Raw genomic sequence first — 22,577 nt, 5'->3', positions numbered from 1 at the left:
CAATTCCACTTACACTTTTGGCTCTATATCCCAAAAGTGAAAAGAGGCAACTGGGAAATTTTCTCGCAGTATCCAAGTTCAGAATGAATCAGTAACATAGCAGTGTCTTCTGCTCTTACCAAAATCTCCTGAGATATTCTAAAAATGGACTTTAAGCTAATTATTTCATGAAGGATTGCATCACTACACAAATTTCTCTAAAAATAGCTGTCTCAGAATTCACAAAAGGAATCTTGGCCAAGGTTATTATAAATATTATGTAATGACTCAGCCAAGCCCTTGTGGTGATTTTGTTTAATACTGTATTTCTGAAAGTTTTTTTAAGCCTACTACAAAATTCTGTGGCTCTCAAAATGCAGCATTTGGTGTATGAATCAAAACAATTCCAGTGGTTCTGTTTTGCTGGGAGTGCATTACTATGCTTCCCATTTATTTAAACTACTAAACAATAAATATTTAACTGACAGATTGCAGCTGCTCAATTGTATTAAAATCATTCAATTAAATATGCTCATTTCTTATGGGAGGGTGTTTGCAACACAGAACTCAGTATTATTGCTACTACTTTTACAGGTGGATACACTGTGATACAAATAATTTTCCTAGGTTATCAAAATATAATGTGAAAAAACCTGTAAAAGCAAGCCAGCATTTGAGAGAAAACCAGTGCTTTTCTTCCAGCTTAGAAATTACGGAGTTTAAGTAAAACTCACACCGTCACAATCCATAAAAAGACTGCTCAACTGATTCACATAAATAATACTTTGGTCTTTAATATATTCACAACTGTAGCTTCATATTTAAAATAAATTACATATGCTCTCATTCCTTTACAAAGGAATTATATTTCATTTCTTTAAGATACTTCTTTTTCTTTTTCAGTGTGAAGAATTGTGACAAATTACTTCAAAATCAATGTCTTGCTAGTTTACAATCTGTTTGATGTTCCCAGAGGCCAGAAAAATTAGAATAGAAAAACTGAAGGAAAGCATTCAACTGCATTTTCGGTGCTAGGATCATTAGTTAAGTCATGAACTATTTAAAAAGAGAAAAAACCCTAGAATTTGCAATTGAGACTTTTTTTAACTTTCTTTTTTGAATACATTCTATTTCTGCTTTAATTCTATTTTAGTTTGGATTACTACTGGGATGTCCTTTGTCAGTCTGCAGGTGCTGCCAAGCAGTGAAAATTAGTACATTTGTCAATGTGGAAAACAATGACATGACTAAAAAAAATAATTGATAAATTAAAAATAAAAGGATGCAGGTGGTTTTTTGAGTTTAGCAGAGGGGGACATATTTGGGAAGTAAATACTTTGTCTCCAAACTGATTAATACTGACTCCACTGTTGTAAGACCACATTAAAAATAAAAGACATAAAATAACAAGTTTATGACATGGATACACTAAGATGAAAATGCATGCCTAAGCAGGCAGCACACTGTATTTGTTTTAGCTTTGCCAAAATGGTGTCTGTTTAGACAATAGTCTGTTACTCCTAAGATACTGAAAGGCTCTTCGTACTTTCTTCCTCTCCTGGAAGTTTTCATCTTCATTGCCTGTCCCACAATATTAATATTCTTCTGAAGCAACCCTACAGAAGCTTATGGAGAGCCAGAAAGCTGCTAATTGGAATATAAAATACACCAGGATGTTTCAGGAGTCTACCAGAGTGATTAGAGAAGTTTTACACAGTGTAAGTCTGTGGTAAAAGCCGCTACATTTGCATTTAGGCAATTCAATCTCAGTGCAAGTCTGTGATACATTACAGCTCAGCGATAGAATCTGTTTTTCTGGCCTTAATCCAATAACAATAAAATTCTATGAGTAACCTCAATACTTTGGGTTACTCCACTTAATAGAATTGACCTCCTGAACCTGTAAGACATCTACTACATACTGTGCCCTATCTCTTTAAATATGAAGCAGGCTTCTGATGACCTCACATGGCGGGAGCCACCACAGCTCTTCTACAGCATAATGAGTGCAGTAGATGAATTTGCAAACATTGTGATGTTCCAACTAGGTAAGCACCTATAAATGTTACAAAGTATATCCATTAAAACTCCACAACCTTTAAATTGCAACCCTCCCTGGCCTCATCAGAGTTAGGTAAAAGAGCAGTAGTTAGACCTCTCCTGCACATGGCAATATTAAGGAGGATTCACACTTTTTGTATGAAAAAAAATTCTGACTCTAGGATATTTACTTTCAACAGGATTTTCCAGAGGAAGACAATGACTCCCCTCCTTATGTCTCAAGGAGGATATTCCTGGGCATTCAAGAGAGACCTCTCTCTCCCAAGAAACAGCCTTTATAGCCCTCTCAAAAAAATGTCCTTTGTACTTATTTCTATATATCAGCAGAGGACTTTGGAAGCTACAGCGATCCTACCTCAGACACTGAAGTCACCACTTCAATAGGAATAGTAAACCAGCATCCTAGGCTTGGGGTATAATGTCGCGATTTTTTACATATTATCCATTGCAATGATCCATAGTACAGTATTATTTGAAATTGCTAGAAATATGGAATTGAAGTTTACCAACTACATGACAAAGTCTAGGATAACACTGAAAGAGGCAACAGGAGAAACAGAGACTCAGAGAGTTTCTGAGATAGAAAGAAACTCCCCAAACTGCAAACAAAAGCATAAAGCAAATCAAACATTATATGATGATGCAGCATGAGGTTTGAAGTTTCACAACAGCTTACCTAGGCCAAAGTGATCCACCTGCCTATAAAGATTAGAAAATCAAACTCAATTGAAATAATATTTTGCATTTCAAATGGTAAGGGTAATTCAAATTATTGCTTCTTTACTAAAATAACAATTCTTTGAAAAACAAGATGTTCTTGGGAGACATGGAGGACACAGGGTGAGCAAATGCAATTAGAAGCTCAATTGCAGCATCACCACATGAATTCTGCAGTACAATGAGGAAAATACAACAAGATTATCTGAAGAACCTCTAGGATGTTGCTTCTATATGAGCTTTGTTGACATCTACAACAGTGCATGTAGATTTCCAGGCAAGACGAAGTTATGTTCAAGCAAATTTCTGACTTCAGTTAGTACTCTAAAATAATTACAAATTATTTCCCAGTAGCTTGGCTACATGATTTAAGACATTATGTGCTTTACACTGCAATAACTTGCTTTCTGTTTTGCAATGGTGAAATGAAAGTCTGGTTCTTAAGAGAACACTTCTCAGCAAAATTTGGAGAACATTAGACATAGCACAGGAATCGTAAAAGGAAGACAGTGGAAGTGGAGTAAAACAACTTTCTTGTGAAACACAGTAGGAAATATTTGAATATTTAATGAGGAAATCTCCTAAAACTGATGCACCTGTAATAATAGCATTTTTGTAGCAACACAGAACAGATATAACTATTTTTTATGTTCAGGAGATGCATTGTTTGATGTGCAAGTCAAGAATGGCACTTACTCTAAGATATAAATATATCAGAATAAATGTCTGAATTGCAGATGCTGAAGGAGAAAGGAACACATTTACTCTTATCAGCTGATGCCTCTTTGTGGAACAGGGAAAGCCTCCTCTTACTGATGTTCTGCTAGTAAGATTTTCAGCCACAGTGCTTCATATGCAGCCTAGCTTTCCCATCACTAACTGACAGCTAGTCAATGCACATGAAGCCATGAACAGAAGGCTTCCTGCTTCACTGGATCCCTAGATAAACCAAAAATCCATTTGTTATTGTGGATGTGAAGGGAATATAGATTTTTATCACTGTCCACCACGTTATTTTGCCTCTCAAAACAAAAATTCCTCCTACAGTACAGAACAGGAGAGGATTTGGGGGCCTAATCTAGTATTATCTAGTGAGTCATCTTCTAATATTTATAAATATCTCTCATGATCACATTAGACTGGAGAAGTTGGGCTTTTTTTTCTTCTTTCTTTCAGCAGTGTAACAGCTGTGGAAATGGGGGATGGGCAAATAAGGCCATAAGAAAAAATTTGATGCTGCATCTGATCATTCACTGAAGTTCTAGTGAACCAGAAATAGACTGGGAGATGGCATCTCTGCCGTCTGAGGAACAGAGTGGATATATCCCACAGTTTGGAATCCGTCACTCGCCCCCTGAGCCAGCACAGTCAGAGCATGGAAGAGTAGCACTAACAAGCCTTTGTGTTGGATGTACATGTGAAAGCTTTGGGGTTTGACAGGGGTTCTCCCCAAAGGGATTAAAGAAGTATGAATGATCTCTACAACCTCTATTATCAGATAATTCTTAAGTGTAATAAAGTGGTGACCTAGTTAAACCACATTCCTGTTTCTGGTGTCTCTTTTTTTTTTTTTTTGTGGTGTCTAAGATAACAGGGAGATTATTTTGGCATCAATTTAATCTAGTTAAATAGCTTTACTGAAGATCTTTATCACTATAAATAATGGAGGTATTTGAAGTATTTGGTTACAATTCTAACTGAAGTTATCCAAAACAATGCCTATCTAGCAATCCTCTTCTGCTGTTCCTTCACTCTGTCTCAAGAAAGTTATGAATGTTTTGAACACTTTTCAGCAATAGCTTAAAGGTACAAAAAAAAAAAAAAACAACACCCCCCCAGGAAAAAACAAAAACAAAAACAAAAAGGCCCAGTTTGCCCAAAACTCTGAGGAACATTTAGAAAACAGCCATGACAGGTATCATGGAACATGGCAAAGTTTCATTACTCTTCCGTAATGAAAGATGACTATGAAAAAAGATGAGGAGAAAATAACTACCTTCTCTTTTCCAAAACAAACCAAACCTCCCTAAAATTACTTGGAACATAATATCATCTGCTTCGATGCAAAACAGTGGAATGAAGTACTAAAAATCATAAAGCACGTCTGCCTATTTAGCATATAAAATTTGGGTGAAACGTCTCCTGGCCAGCTGACTGATCTGAGACATGAGTGCATCATGGCTGGAACACAGGTACTTGGCTGGAATGTCTGCAATGAAGTCAGCATCAGGAGTGGATGATAACTTCATGCTCAGGGGCTGTTTCCTATTTTTATAGACCTGGGGGGAAAAAAGCTATAATCATTAGATGCATGAGGTCAGAGGTATTGGGAATTTAGCACAACAGCAAGAGTCTTCCTTAACTTGCTGTTACTGAGTGCATGGAGTTCTACAGTATGTAATGCATCCTTCAGAATAAAGAATCATAACATTGACTATGCACTATGTCCTAAACTTTATTAACATGGCAAGCTCATTTGTAAAGTGGCACACTGCTGACAGTGAAGTAGTTACTTTGACAGGCTGAGATCAGAATGATTTTGCAGATGGTATTCTCCTCCTCAAGCAACAATCACAGAATTCAATAATGTCACATAAAGAAAAACATCAGATACAACAACTTCAGACATGGTCTGAAAACATCTTTCTTATCTTTTGCACCTATTCTGAAAGAGGAAAGGTGTTTAACAACATACATGACACACAGCACAGGTTTTTAGTGCCTATGTTATATGAACATCCTTTGTCCTCTTGCCTACAGTACCTCTTCTGGCTATGACTATCACCTTTTAAAAATCAGGGGGATTTTTAAGTACAAATGTTTAAAATGTTTAAAACTGTAAGTACATAGTTTTAAACATTTTAATTACACAGAGAAGAGACCTGCGTACTGTGTCTGGTACATGTGTACTGTGTCTAGTATGGTTATTTTCCTCCTTAATAAAGCAGAACATAAATTTACTTTTGATAAAGTATATTTCTAGAGTTTCTATTAAAACCTCAAATGACTTATAGTGTTGAAGGTAGCGTGATTTTTACTGATTTGAGAATTTTTTTAAGGATAATCACAATTTCCAGATAACCTCTCAGAAAGCCCGAAACCTGAAAACACAATTGCTTTACAACAGATGAGCAAACAACTGAACAGAAGAAAGTTAGAAAGAGTCAACAGAATGGATAGTCTCACTTTATGGCAAAGAGCATTTGCTTTTTTCTGTCTCACATAATGAAGAAGGTCGGGAGCTATGTAAAGAGGGAAAACAAAAACTGTATTAGCTGCTTATAATATGACTCAAGCAAGCATGCAGCTAAGTACTTAACCATAGAGAAGCAATAAACACTTACATTGAACACCTCCTACCTTTCGTAACTGCTGTCACATCTCAGACCTGGCTTGAAGACTTTCAATATGAGGTTAGAATAAAATAGTGCAAACGAAAATAATGCTAATTTTCTGTTGTCATGAAAGTATGAAAATGAATGTCTCCCCACCTGCTGTTTTAACTGATGTACTAATCTGTCCTTCTCTCGTTTAAGAGCCATTACTTCCTCTTGAGTCTTCTTTTTCTTTGAAGCAGACAGTTCAAGCAAGGCAATGTTTGCATCTTTTTCACTAATTGCAGCGAGCAAAGCTTCCTGTCTGATAAGATAAAATAAAACCTGTTATATTCTCATTAAAACAGAACATGCACTACTATATCATAGTACATGAGATTCTTTTAACCACTAGGAGAACAATCAACCACATTCTGAACACCTTATATTGCATCGTCATGTCTAAGCAAAAAATGAAATAAACTGTTTACCCAAAACAGTTATCTTTATAAATTTTTCATTATTTAACTATTTTACAAAACTCAGTCTATTTTAGTACAATGTGATATCTAACAATATTTATGTGAAATGTCTTGCTTTTAAAAATCTTTGGTATTTAGTTTTTTAAAGTCACTTTCATGAATTCTAGAAAATTTTATATAAATCTGTTGTGAATTATTCAAATCATACAGACTGAACAATAAAAAGCAAAGTGATACAGATAAAGTTTTATATTATCCATGTTAATTTGGTACCCTAGAGACCTCAGTACAGAAATCTCTGGACATCTTCCTCACACTTACTTAAATGCTTTCCTATGAATTTATTGTTATTCATTGTGTCACCACAAAACTAGAATCCTTGAAGTTAAAAATAACATTGAGAAAAGAAATTCCTTGATCTAATTGTTCCTAAGGAATCTTTTTCCTTTAGAATCCTGACACCTCAATCTCCATATAGCAAACAGAAACTTACAGCACTCAGAAACATATAGAATTACATAGAAGCTATCAGGGGTACATCGTAAATCATTTGTGAGGATATATTGCAAAGTTAATTTTTACACCATGCAGTTGGAAGGACAGATCTTGCAGTATCTTATTATTTCTTATACTCTAAAATGTTCACATTGGCAAGGCCATAATCTGTCCCTTATTTTCCTAAATAAAAGAAATATATTCATCTTCTGCAATGCGTTCAGTGACAGACTATGACTTATCAGCCAAGAAAAAGCATATACTACTTAATAGCTTTTAGAACAGAATATGTTACGGCCTATGCCTTTTTCCAGAACTATGTAAGATCAATCATTAAAAAATAAACATGGATAAATGAGTCATAAATTAACCTTAGGCTCCAACTGCTAATAAATATAAGAATACGGCTCATGAACTTCATACAGTCAAGGTGAGATAGAAGCTTGGAATTCTCATAGTCCTTTGCCTGCCAGCAAAAATGTCAAGAAAGCTATTTCACTTTTATTTCAAAGTTCCTAATGTATTAATATAAATATTTATAGGACAATATTTCTGATGGAGTCAAAGAAAAACAACCCATTTATTTTACACTCAAAGTTATGAGACATGGATCAATTTTAGATAAACAGTTTCATTTTATTCATACACTTAAATAGTCTCATTTATTATTCTGTCTTCTTCTTTCTAATCACAGTTAAATGATGTTTAAAAGAGGATGCCATAAGTCTCCAACAGTCTTAATTTAAATGAAAGCTATTAATTATTTTAAATAATAGATATTAAAAAAAACCCAAGACATCAGAGGGTCACATATCCACAATGCTAATTTGAAATGAGATATAGGTATATTGTTTTCTATAAACCTCATAATAACACAAAAAATTGCTGCATAGTAATTTGTAAAAGATCATCAGTGTTTTCACATGTTGTGCTCAAATAAAATATCAGTTGCAGATCATTTTCATTAAAATTCTAATTTATTTGATGCACTGAAATAGAAGAAAGCTGGTTTACTACTGTATTCAACAATCCCTCTCACCTTGCAAAAAGCAGAGAATTTATGCACCATACAAAATCTAAATATGCCTTCTTTTGAGCATCTAGCTCAAACAGAAAGAAAAATATAATACAATTTCAGCTTTTTCTCCACAGTACATTTTATATACATGTCCTTACTTTTCTGTTTTAGAAATGTGTCCTAACCCTAGAACGTGGGGGTATTTTTCAGGGCTGATAACATGAGCTTTCTGACAGAAAGTGTCAGCAACAGGTATTTTTTTACTTTAAAGTCAAAGAAACAGGATATTGCATTAATACTTTTCTTCTAAATGAAATAAGATTATGTTAGTTCCTCTACAGTTACCTGACAGCAGGATGTATTAAAATTACAAAGAAAGGTTAGTCAGAAGTTTTGACAATGTTCCACTGGTTTGCAATTTTTAACTTGCACCCAGCAACAATTTTGTTGCTATTTTGAGTATTATTAAAAAAGAGGTTTTACAATGTTCCTCTGGTTTTCAGGATATGCAGGACAAAGATTTGCCCTGTCTGCAATTAACACCAGTGGGATTATTTCCTAATATTTAATTCATGGTATTCATTGCTGTAAAGTAGGTACCTCTGGTAAACAGCAAAACATAAATCTATTTAGACTAAAATTATCAGTCTAAATATATAATTACTTAAGACCTGAAAGTAAACATTGACATAACCATCACAAACCTGACACAGAATGAAAATAGGTAAAGAAATATACATCTAAGAAATTCCAAGGTTTTGAAATATATTTAGAATAATTCTTAGGTTATGTAAGTTAACTCCATCCTAGCCAGACCAAATACAATGTCTACTCATTTAATAGAAAATTTCATGGTAAATAGAAACCTTGTAGGTGGCAAGTAACGATATTTAATGTTATTTAATTATGTTTATCACATATTACAGTTGTAAAAAGCCACAAACAGAATAAAAGTTTTAAATTTACTTGCAAACTACATGAAGCTATACTGAAATTTTACTTCAAAGTTTCGATTATTTCACTGCCTCAAAAATGGCAGTGAAAACACAAACCTGACTAGTGATGAAAAAGTCAGAACCAATGAATTATTTGATATCATTTCAACATCTGACAATGGGATTCATTCACATCCATTTTTTTGTATTGTCATCCAGAACGATCACACACTCTTGTGGTCATAACTGTTCAACTGTGCAACACTCTAGACCCACTCTAAAGTAACAGATGAGGTAAAACCTTCCACAGGAGAGAACAGCCAGTCAACATGGTCTGAAAAATCTGCACTCTGGATTCTGAAGCCCCAAACCCACAAGATTTTGCAGACCCTAGCATGCTTTTTCTCAGCTGATGTATGAAAGCCAACCAGAAGTTATGAGAATGTTTTTGCAAGGGAAAGCTAACAAAATCTTTTTTCTCTATTGTCTTGTGGCTTACAGGATAATTCCATTCATTATACCACTTCTCTTATCTTGGGAAAATACATAACTAAACACTTACCTCCAGGAAATAATGGTTCATAGTCATGTGAAATAGCTGCTCTCATATGACTCCATAACTGCTCCACTGAGACGCTCTAAGATTTGAATCAAACCCACAACACATACACAAGTTTGAACTGGCCTCCCAAAATTATTGTCAATATATTTTTTAATTCTTATCCTTATAGTAAAATCTTATCTTTTAAGTGGAGTTGGGAGGCCTTAAACCTATGAATGTTGAGATGACTACACAATATAAGAATGGGGATTTCTACTGAATTCCACAGCAATGTGGAATGATGAATATACCCACACAGATGGGCAGCTGAATGCAAACTTACACTGCCAGTACTCTTGAAGTCATCCAAATGTGAGTCAGCTTCAGTTCAGAAGCTGTAAAGCCTCATTTATCTAAGAGACAAGGTGTTTTAGGTTGGGCATAGTGCCACACAACATGCTGATGGCTTCCAGACTGGAACTGGCTCATACAGCCTGCTCAGACTGTACGCAGAGCAAGCTTGCATCTGTCTGCACCTGTCTGCGCAGACATACTCCTGGAGTATGTCGACATATTATCTGTGTCTATTATCATGGATAATCTGAACAGTAATAACCTCAAATATCCAGTGGCATTTAACTAGGCATCCAGGTTAACAAGAGTTCAGCTGAGAAGGGTTGTATATTCCTACAAATTGTACATATCAGGTGCTTGCATCCTTATGAACGAACTACTTCAATACAGAGGCAAGACAGAGAGACCCAGCAATTATTATTATTATTTTACAGAGTGAAAAATAAAGATGCAGGTTGTGACAGGGCATCTAAAGAAACCGAAGTGGCCTCTTTTAATTCTGCATGGCCAAGCATACTACTAGAGTTACAGTTACTCCACTAAGTCCCTGGGAGATAGAGGTTGAAAAATACCTTGCCCATGATGGTGAGGCACTGTAAGTGAAGAGATCCAAGCATTTATAAAGCAGCCTTTGGGGATAGACCTGGAGCTCTACATTATCATAACTCATTTATTACATATCGTACACTGGTTTACCCACCAGTTGCTGTGAAAGTTGCTGTGCTACCCTGTCAACATACTTCAAGTTCCTATGGAAGAACAAAATCTGATTAACATAAGAAATTTATTTTAGCTACCCAGTGACCCTTCTAAAAAATGAAAATCACCATTTTTGCAGGAATCATTTGAAATGAGATTATCTGACCACTAGGAACAATGCTGAGATGTCATCAAAACAGCTGATAATACTGACTTTCTCACTTACAAACATGAAGTAAACTTAGTTCGAAAATATAAACAGGTGGCAAGGTCTTCATCTAAATCTCTCAGGTGAGTAATACACCTCTGCTTTGCTGCTAGAAACTGGAACTCATCATGCATTTCTGTGCACGAATTTTTGAAAATCAAGACCTGAACTGGCTGTGGTGGTGCAATTCTCACCCCTCCTCGTCCCGCTGCTTGGTGCTAGGTGTGATTCCACCCACATCCCCTGAGCTATACACCAAACTGAGGAGATGAGGACTGCTAACATTAAGGCACCCACTTAACAAGCCTGACTCCTGCCCTCCAGATTGCTCAGAAACAGTTACGACAGCCCATCATCTCCTGATGGCCTGGCACACCTGTGCCTGGGATGTGGTCAGATGGGAACAGTAACAGGGGTGCACATTCAAGTTCTTGTGCAACTGATGGAAGGCACCAGATAGTATTTGACAAAAGTCAGTTATCTTGGACCCTATAAATTGTGACCACCAGGGAGACCCTTTGAGCTCTCCTGGATCACAGCAGCCTGTGACCAGCATTTCCCCTGAGCTGGGAGCCTCGCGGGTATCAAAACCCTTAAGGTGTCATCTGCTGCCAGAGCTGACGGAAGGCCTGAGCGAAGTCAACCTGCTCGAGTCTCAATTATCCCCTGTTGAGGAATGTCAAGGCATTGGAAGTATTTACCTAAACTCGAGAGGAGGGAAATTTTACTTTGAGCTAGCTTCTCTTTCACCTGTTCTTTCTATGCTGATTGTTGTGTAGGTAAGTACACAACAATCTTTCAACATTTCTGAATTATTTTGTAATTATTTTTCTTTCAACATTTCTGAATTATTTTGTAATGATAAATTGCTGTTAGTTATTAATAAATCTAGATTTCCTGCTAAATCATTACCATGTTAATACTTTCATCCATGACACTGGCAACAAGAACATGCAGTCTGATATACTGTCAGCTAGCATGCTTAAGAGTGTAAGTGTAATTTATAATTCCTAATTATCTACTGTCTCATGAAAAAAAAATTACTATCCAAATACAGTTCTATAGAGATATTATCACTATTCACAGCCAAAATGTCTCCTTATTGTTTAATAAATGATGGTAATAAAATACATTTTAAAATAATTTATTAGAGCACTGAATTAAATTACATTCTTTAACAGTAATATTTATAAAGAGTAATCCTTTTTGCTATTAGTAGTTTTCCCTCTCTTTTTTGGCAAACTAATCTGTTATACAAGTAACAAGGTAGTACTTTTAACACCAAGAAAAATAACTCTAACTGTGCATAGTAAAATTAGGTAAACTCTCAGATTACTAAAATAAATATTAAATCTAACATCATTTGCTCCACGTTGGTAATTATTCTGCACATTTGCCTTTCACATATATAAAATAATTCCTAGGATTCCCAATCTATCTATCCTCCACTGTAACATGGTTGTTCATTACAAGTAGTAGGAGGAGAACTTTTCCCCAAAAAAGCAAAACCCATGAAATGAAAGTTCATCCCCCCAGCAATTCTACTCCATAGTAAACTACTACCTCAAGCTAGTGTCCTTAATACAGTGTCCTTGATGGGCATACATGCAGCTGTGAAATCAGGGCTTAAAGTACTAATTATTTCAGTGAGAAGCACCATGAAACTTGCACAAATATCTCAGTACACTTCATACTAAAATACAAAAAAGACAAGACAAGAGGACCAGTCCCTTCCAACCAAGTGGCCAGGAATTCATTTATTTGTGCAAGTGGTATTCCATCCAAAACCATTCAGGATTCCACTCTATTTGATGTTTTCATTAACTAATATACATGAGTGATGGACTAGAAAATCTACTTATTACATTCTATGAGACTTGAGACTGGAAGGATATTCAAGAGCCATGAAGACAGGAATAAAAATGTCTTGACAAACCAAAGATGCTGTCTAGAAAACTAAGGAGGAACTTCATATTAAAGATCTGTTGTGAATGAGGCAACATCATACTGTGAACTGTAAATGGAAATAGATTGAAAGACAGAAATAGTTCTTTTTGATCTGTGTGTCTTTAGGAAGATTGTAGCTGAAATACTGAATCCAGTTTGGATATGCTTCTCCATGAAAAATGTGGAGACTCTTCAGGGGAGAGCAACAGAAGCAGTCAGACAAGTGGCTGACCGGAAAACATTGGAAAAACTGTAATAAATACTCTATGAGTGGCATGTGATCATCAGAAGACAAAACGCTAAGTCAAATTGAATTATAACATTTTTATCCATATCCATGACACAAAGAACAAGAAGTAATGTGCATAAATTGAAGGAGAAAAAGTTGCAGGTTTTTTCCTCCTAATGTCTACCCAAGGTCTAATGACAATGACAGGTAAATATGAATAGCAATTCAGTACTGGAAGACATTTCTGTGGAAAGATGGTCACTGACAGTAGAAGTCTTTTTGAACAATTAAGGCAAATGTCTGTTGGAAATGACCTTGGTATAGCTGATCTTTCCTCAAGACATGACCTTACCAGCAACTCAATTATTCAATGATTCAACGCTTTAAAGCTGATTCTGTGAGTCTCGCTTAAGACAGTAGTCCTTGGAGCTAATCTCATGTTTTATCCGATTCTATCACATGCTTCCTAGCCTTCCTATGACTGGGAGAAAACACCTTTTACATTTAAGTTTCTACATCTGTAATAAGAAAGAACAATAACATTTTCTGTGAAAATTTCCATGACAACAATTACAGATAAGAATGACTTTATACTGCATAGGCCATTCCTCAGTGATAGTGAAATAAAGAGATGCCTTTCATTGGAGGATCTATCAACTATTAATCTGAGAATAGACATGGCTTTTAGACAAAAAGATAGTACAAAATCATATAAATCTTTTAGTAAAGTCACTGGAACAATTTGAATTAAAGAACATTTGTGTTAAAGAACAATTTGAATTAAAGAAAAATACCATACACAGGATTAGAGAAAGAAGATGATACCAAAGCAACTCAATTATAAATGTAACCTAACACCTGAGAACCACAATCTTACAGATCTCTAGCAATTTAGACATAGAGTATGCATTTGTGAAAGCATCTGTCTTGGAGTGAAAAAGATTACTTAATATGAAAAGGAAGCCTTAGCATACTAGAAGGGAAGATAAGATAATGCAAGAAGAAATAAATCCATGAAAGACTCTGTTGAATGCCAAACTGAAAAAGTATATTGTATACAGTATTTTATCAAACTGCAGCCTAAACAAATGTCAAATGGAATAATTTCTTTAACAAATACAGGCAACAACTGAGAAAAAAGGGTTGTTCACTAGCATATATTTAGTCAAGATTAACTACGGATAAAAAAATGTACTAAGAACAGATTTAATAACCCTAAACTGTCATTCAGCTTGTAGGAGGTATTCAAGATGCAGCTAATAAAACACAAAAAATGGTTCTAACCACCCACAAAAAAATCTCAGTAGTATAAAACACTGAAGGATGACCACTAAGATAAATGCTTTCTTTTGAGAGCTGCCTTGCAGTTAACCTTCTTAAAGAGTCTCCCAGAAACCTCTAATCATAATACATTGCATTGCCACTTATCACAGTCAATTTAGAAGTGAACTCTGTAAACACTCCTGCTTTACTCCCCACCTCTGTTAGTCTAAGAAAAATTTTCTGAGCCTTAATAAAAGAACTCATGACAACTTTTGGGGAGGTGGGGTGTGTTCTTAGAAACAGTCCAATTGTAATCTAACAGAATTCCAAGATTAAGATTTATAGAAACAAGATCTTCTAACAAGAACTTTTACTGCCTTTACTACTTAAGCTGTTATCCACAAAATACAAAAATGCAACTGAAAAAGTCACCATTAAACTTAAGTCAAAAATGTTTGAACTAATGATATACCATACTCAGCCAGCCTCTTACATACTAATTGTACTGAAGAAGAAAAAAAAAAAACAAAAAACAGCTCAATCAACTTTTTCTCTTAATTATTGTTTTCTTTCCCTCATGACCCCCAGTATTCAACCTTAAGTTCAGTAGGAGGTGACCAGAGATAGACGGTGATGAGAGATCCTGTTTGAAACAGCTTCTCTCTGTCATTCCTAAAGCAAATAAATGGTTTGTTAAAACATGCTGTTAATCCATTATGGATGTGCATGCATCTTAGAAAATAAACTTCAGAATATTATTGGTATTTTAAAGCTTTTTCTTTAAAAACAAGACATACTGATCAGAAGCATGAAATTTAAAATCTTTATATTCAACACTGTTGTAAGTCTAAGCTAGCTGTATGACAGAGACATGTAAATTCAGTCACTATTGATATTAGACAATTATCCTAAAATTGTATGTCTGAGGCTACAGAAAATTTGTCTCTCCAATTACATGACTAAATATGCTTTCCAAAATCATACTTATACCTTACTGCTTTTAAATGAACAATTATTGCATTGTTTTCAAAGAACAATCCCTTCTGAAGTACTTTCAGAACTAAAACCAGCATGAACTAGCACTTCAGGTTGGCCCAGTGCCCTTCCAGCAAGCACAGAGAACTACTGATGCTTCACAGCCCAAACACACCAAGAAGCAGAGAGGACTGCTCCATTAACTATGGGACAGAAAGACAGGGGGGCTCACTCCTACACACCCCAGTCCAACCCACCAAGACTTTTCCTCACATTATCTGAGTATCAAACCTTGAATTTACCATCTGATCAAGCCTTCTGCTGGAAGCAGGTTCACACTGTGTGAGATAGACAACAAATACTCTCTATATTGCACCTGTATTAGATGTATATTTTCATTAGACTAGAATCAAGGAGAGACAGGAAGAAGCAGCTGTGCTTAATGTGAACTTTCAGAGTAAATGGAAAGAAAGAAAAGAGAGGACTTGATTTTGAATAGTCACTAAGGAGTTTCTTGAAAAAGCAGCTTTCTTATCCATTTGTCCTTTTCTCCAGTTTACCTCCCCAGGGCCATAGTTCAGTGCTTCTTCCCTATGTTTCATTATTCCCATAACCACGCATCTCCTTACATCCTCCAGCAACAGTAAGTGTATTGTCTTTAGATTTGCAATTTTTAACTATTCCTTCTTTTTCCTCCTTAACAGTGATTTTGAATGTTCATATAGGTCTTTTGTTCAGCAAAAGTCACCCAGTATAAAGGTACAAGTTGTGACAGAAATTTTAAAAGCCAAAGCAGGAACTTCATGCCCATCTTTTGGGGCTAAATTTCAAGTAAGAAGTAGGCATTCAACTGCCCTTTGAATTCTCTGAACTTTTTCAAGCCCTATAACATTGCACTGCTGATGATTTGTTTTAGAAATGACAGATAAGTGAAACAGACCTCCTCAGAAAAGACAGATTCATCTGTGAAAGCAATTACATCATAGTTTCATAGATCATGCTTCAATAACCACTGGATTATCATTTCATTCAAATGGGCAACATTGCTGACACATGAGTAGATATACCAAGCTTCAGACCATGTGTGAAATGCAGAGGAAAAAAAGAATTCACAGTGCTGCAAAAGTTAGATGATGACAGTTATTTCTGGGTTTTGCAGCTTATTGCTAGAGTTGACTCCTATTGTTCATTAGGCTTTGTATGATTCTCCATAGGAATGCAACCAACTTTTGGTTAAAATACCTCTGCCTGTTTTATGCCATACCACAACACGGTGCAAAAATGGGGACTGCTGAGAAGGACAGTGGCATCTGAACGTTTGGGATTGTGTTACAGCAGAACATAGCACTGCACAGGGTCCACCTAAGTTAAACAGGAAAACAAAACTACAGGTAATCTGTCATTGTCAGCCTCCTTATCCTTCAACACCACTTTTTGTGTTTATAGAAGACAAAGATAAAAGTACTTTGCAGGATGAATGGTTTGATCTCTAGAATATAGTTCTTGGTAACGTTTTTGAACTGCCAAAGAAATATTTAAGCTTGAAAAAAAGTTAGAATTAAGACTTACTATTGTTTTAATGAATTTGCAGACAATTCAAAATATTTGAGTCAAAGACATACAAAACTGAGATGTATAGACAGAATATTAAAAAGACAAACTTCAGTTAATTATATTCTGTTCTTAATTTTGAATTGACAACATACTCCAAATGGCCATTTGTTAGGAAGTAAATGTTCATGCCAAAGAATGAGTGGGCTTTCTTACAACTTTTAATAAACACTGATCAACAAAATTATCCTTCTGGCAAACAGATAACAAAATATACCAAAATCTATTTCCTTCCTTTCCATTGGAAATTTAAGAATAAAATCAGTCTAATTTTGAAAGAATTTAAGGTCGTCCCTCTAATTTCCATAAAGTTACAAGCACTTGCCCTCTGAATAACATATATAACAGAACTCATAAAATCCAATTTAGATCACAGTTAATTTTAAAGTATATCACAGAGGGAATAAGTAGCTCCATTTTGAAACAACATAGATATCAATATGAATATGTATTAGAATTTATGCCTTGAACTTTACAGTATATTAGAAAGCAATTTTAAGAAAGAAAATTGCCTGAATACATATGATTAGCAAAATGCATTATCTTGCAGTGCATAATTCATATCTGATAACTGATCTGAGGGCATAGCTTAAATGCTCATCAAATAGGGTGTCAGACAGAGATTATGTAAAGCAGCGTCATACAATTTTCACTAGCCACAAATATATGTCAGAGTACAATTCTGTATATTAGCCTTAAACTGAGAAATTCCTTAGAATTTTGAACACACACACACACACCCAAATAGGCTGGCAGTTTTAACATTTTAATTATTGTAATCAAGATCCATGAAGTCAGAAACATCATTACCATTATTAACATGACAACATCCATTACTTACTGCTACACTATGAGTATATGTTAAAACTGTTACATAGCTCGATAGATACAGAAAATTCTACAAATTATTACAACTAAACATTTTTTTATTTTTTTAAATAAAATGTTTTTGTTAAATTTGCCTAGTTGATAAGGTATTGCCTTATAAATAAGCTACCATTCCTTTAGGTGTGGGATGTCTAAAGACCCAGGTGCCTAAAGGCATTTTGCCAGGGAACTTTTATTCAAACACTGCCTCCATCATTTTACCTCAGTGAAAAAAAACCCTTGATTTTCAATAAAATACTGCATGCCCAAAATACAGCATATGAAAATAATAACTATAAAATAGAAAAGTATCAGTAAAAACGATGAAAGCCAAGAGCAGGCAGAAGATATTTTATAAGGAAGGAGAGAGGGAATTAGACAACAGCATACAAATATTTCTCTAATTAGTATCTTAAAAGATTGGGAATGAAAGAGATAGGATACCACATGATGTTGTTTAATTATATGACTTCCTTGCTAATGGAGCTATTCACAAGCGTTGCCAGGAGCATGAAGACCATCATATGATTCAACTTTGCACAAAGACGTTTGCTCATTGATCTTCTTTGGTGGGTTAACTGTTTTAAAATTTGTTTCAGACTAAGCAAGCATTTTAAAAAAAGGCATATGTACAGTCTTAGAGCTCTAAAATAATACACACTGACTCACAGTGAAGACAGTTTGTACTAAGTTTCTCAAAGCGGACAAAAGAGGCACAAGATGTAACACTGAACTGTATGAGAGAGAAGGTATAGTGCCCAGCAAGGCAGATGTCCAAATGGCAATAAGGAGTCATCACACTAGACATAACAGTAGTTGGATATTTTAAGACAGTTACACAACAAATTGTTGTTGTAGCATGTTGCAGCATGTTTAGTCTTGATAAACAATTAACTTCTTACATATCATACTAGACTAACACATGAAATTCTCTATTGATCTGAACAATATTTCTGATAGTCTTCAGAAAAACTTCTAAAACTGAAGGACTTACCGAGGGCAAAGAAAGAGTCTGATTTTGAGCTAAAATTAAGTTAGTTCAAATTTTACTACAAAAATGGATAATAGAATGACTTAATCCATAGGACTACACTAACTACTGAAAAGTTGATGATACTTTTAAAATTATTAAAATCAGTGAACTAGAAATAAAAAACTTAGTTTGACAGGTCAATCAAACTGCTTTTCCTTCCTTGTCGATGTTTCAACTATCAGCTCTTTCCGTAGTTAGATCACTCCCTCCTGTAGATATCAGTTAGATGTATGTCAGAAGGTATGTCTTCTAGTTGGGTAATCTCAAGCATATGTTAAAAATAACTGACTGAAGTGAATCTTCCTGAGGAAAGGGGATATTAAGACCTTTTCTAAAGAAGCTACCTAGCCTGCAAGGTGACACAGAAAGGTGTCACAGCAGGGAGCTGGGTGCCAGCAGTTTGCACAGACACCCAGATTACAAGCAGGGGTAGCAGGGGACAGACAGAACTTCTGAGGAACCCGTAGGAACTGGATAGAGTTTGCTGCCATTCAAAAGTCACTGAGTTAGCTGGGAAAGGGGCATGTCTGCAGGGGGAGGAAATTATATATATCTCTCTTTTAATTTCTGATGAGACAATCCTAGCTTTTCACTCATCTTTGAGGAATGCTTAGGGGCAAAAAAAAAAAAAAGAGATCCATGTCAAAACTAGGACCAAGCTGTGGCCTTGTCACAAAACATTAGACTTTCAGACACATATATGTAGTCATTCAGTCATGTCTCCATCACACATAGGATCTGATATCCATCCAGATGGCACACAGCTGAATTTACTCATTAGTTAAACACATATATGTTGGCAATGAATACACTGCTGTAATCTTCAAAGTGACAGTGGAGTAACAGGACTGTGTATAGTGGTTTTCTATATATTTTCAATTCTTCCTAATGAAGAATGCAGCATTTTTCTCCTCACTCTTTCTGTTTTTATCTTATGGAAAACTACAGGAATCAGCAATGTTGTCCTTCCACCTCACTGTATCTGCAATATTTGCAAGGCCCAAGAGTTCTGCTCCTCACTGCATTTCATTTATTGGGAGGATACAAATTACTTTTCTGTTAAAAACAAAATATGTCAAGTCCAACATGCAAAGTCTGTTTTTAAGGTAATGCTTCAGAAAACATAGAGAAGTAATCTGAAAAGCCATCAATAATAAAAAATCAAACTACTTTCAAAAATACAACTTCAAATACTATCTAGATGTTATTTTGCAAATTTTGTATAGCTGTATCTTAGAAAATATATAGAACTATTGCAGAACACTGGGTAAAGTGATGTTTATGGTCTTATTAAATTTAAGAACTCTTTAAGAAGTCAACAAAAGCTACAGAAGGCTTAGTATTTGGCAGCCAAGCTACTTAAACCTGTACTAGACATTACAAAAGCAACACAAAAGCAGAGGATAAGTAATTCAGCTGAAGAAAAACAATCAGAAGGGATTGAAAGAATCCGAAAAAAGGGATTATTATTGAAAACCCTGATGCTTAGATCATGATGGATGACACTTTTTAGCAAAGAGGACGTGAAAATATTATAATGCACTTGAATTTTAACACAGGCATAAATTTCATAGTTTAAAAGAATGTTACAGGGGAAAATAAAAGCACAGCATAGACACATGCAGAATGCAAATCATTTCAATTTTCAATTTTATTTTTCAAATCTGACATTCAACAATGATGACAAACTTTATCCCACCAAATTTAAACTTGGGTTATAAAAAAACCCACAAAAACAAAAGCAATGAAGGTTTCAACACTGAAAAATTGAGAGTACTCCAACAGTAGAGACAGTAAATTCATACAATCAGGTTTTCCTAGGGATAGTCCTAAAAGAGGTATGCTTGCAAGAACATTTAAATTAATACAGACTGCTAAATTTCTACAGTGGCTATGGTACAGTCAAACACTATAAATTACTTCCAAAACCTAAGACACTTCCTGTAAGTGTAACAAAAAACAATAGTGCTTTTGGAAAAGTAATTACTGGCCCATTCAAAGAAAAAATGTTTTCTTAGAATCAAATAAAGGATACTCTCTGGGGCCTCTGCATGTCCATGGTTGACTTGATTTTTATTTTTTTTTTAAACGATGTACAAAATTGTACACTTACTATAACCTCGGATGAGCTCTAGAATCTAAAACTACGGAAAAATAAGATGTTTCTAAGCAGAATTTGAACATTACCTGAATCAACAGCACATCTGGAATGAATCGTGACAGAAAGAGGCTAAGAAGTAGTTGCTATGGAAAATGCTCTCTTAAATTGCTATCCGGGTGGCCTTGTGACTCATACACATAATATGATCCATTTTAAGATGAGCTGCCACTAGAAGGAGGAATGCTAATAGAAGTAAGTGCCATTGCTATGAGAAATTAAACAACAGCTGTTAACTTCTGCAATGCGCAGAGATTCTGTACAGGTGGTAGGATGTAACAGCACCTCAGCAGCTCAAAGAAGCCAGAACTAACCAAAGTCTAGATACAAAAGCAGGTGTAGGAGTTTTTTCCTGTTGCACAGAAGGGAACTCATTAATTAGTACAACTGAGCTCTGCAGGTAGATATGCTGTTGAAGATACTGTCCAAGACAAAAGAAAATGCACACTCTCAAAATACAACAAAGACTTGCAGTATTCCGGAATTTTTTTTAAAGCATACGAGAACCATGTTAGCTGGCTAGAACAGTATTTCCCCAAATAAGAAAACAGCACAAAAATTTGCCAAAACGATGCTGAAAGAGAGGATCAAATGTTATCCTTTCTGGAACAGAAGATTAAACAACAAAAAATTAAGGTCAGGATCAGGTGCTAAGAAAGGTTATGTATGTCTGCCTTAATTCTTCCAAAAAGAGAAAGATATATAGGCTATTATTGTATTAATTACAAAACCCTTTGATTTTACAATAGAAACCAATGCCTTGGATATAAAGAACTGATGCATTTTTAGTAATAGGAAGAAACACTACGTAAAAATCTAATAAATACAATATTAAAAAAATTTAAAAGTACATTCAAGTATTAAAAACCTGGCAAAAACATAATTGGTTTGGCTGTTCTGCTCATTTTAAAACTATCCTATGTGAATACTGTTCATGATTCCATAGTTAAGGTTGACTTAAGCTTATCCTTAAGGCAGAGAGTCATATTATTTAAGTACAAAAGAACAAAGTATATTTCTCCCCAAATTACTTCCATGCTTCTGAACATTAGTGGAAGTTACTTTGTAATGAACAATTACTAACAGCTACAATTGTTTGGGAGGAACAGAGTGCATATGATGTTTATAAAGGCTGACATATTCAGTTCACATTTACAGGAAGCAGACTAGCTTGAAGCAAGAGAGCTGAAGAACAAGGAACTTAACATACCAGTGCTGACTACCTAAGTGAAAAGTAAATCAGCGTAGTGTATGGGAACATAATTTCACATATGTTGACAATACCTCCAAAATAATTTCTTATGTTTTTTAAGAAGTCACTGTCTCAGCCACTCGTATAATCTACTATTTGTTCTATTCTGCAATCAATACAGTGTGTAAGACATATGCGCATTATAATAAAAGGAAGAACTGCTAATAGAAATTTCCTGTTTTTTTCAACAGGTAGAGAAGCCTGTGCTGTTAGCCAGTGAATTTTTGTTGGGCCTGGAATGCTGAATAGATAGTAATTTTTAAAGTCTTTCCACCCAACTATAATCTATGTCACTAGCTGCCAACCTTTTTGCAGCTGAAAATCTCTTAACAAGTAATGCCCCATTGAGTGATCTACCTTGATAATCTTCCAATTCACAACTCTGGGCTGTTGCCACCTGTCTTCTTTCTTAGTGGGTACTGCTGCCACTTCCACTTAA

At 35.1% G+C, this 22,577-nt stretch overlaps 1 protein-coding gene across 5 annotated transcripts in view; it reads right to left on the bottom strand.

Annotated features, from left to right (window-relative positions):
• The window catches only part of ERC2 (ELKS/RAB6-interacting/CAST family member 2), a 585,639-nt gene that overhangs the window by 148,071 nt on the left and 414,991 nt on the right, over positions 1 to 22,577 (bottom strand). For all 5 annotated transcript variants that reach the window (XM_074914417.1, XM_074914419.1, XM_074914418.1 and 2 more), the window contains one exon: positions 6,249 to 6,396. In XM_074914417.1, the coding sequence (XP_074770518.1) occupies positions 6,249 to 6,396 (148 nt within the window). The remainder of the gene's footprint in view (positions 1 to 6,248; positions 6,397 to 22,577) is intronic.

This window comes from Athene noctua, chromosome 10 (genome assembly GCF_965140245.1).
Source record: "Athene noctua chromosome 10, bAthNoc1.hap1.1, whole genome shotgun sequence".
Lineage (NCBI taxonomy): Eukaryota > Metazoa > Chordata > Aves > Strigiformes > Strigidae > Athene > Athene noctua.
Note: the sequence above shows the minus strand (reverse complement) of the source record. Positions and strands in the feature narration are given on the sequence as shown.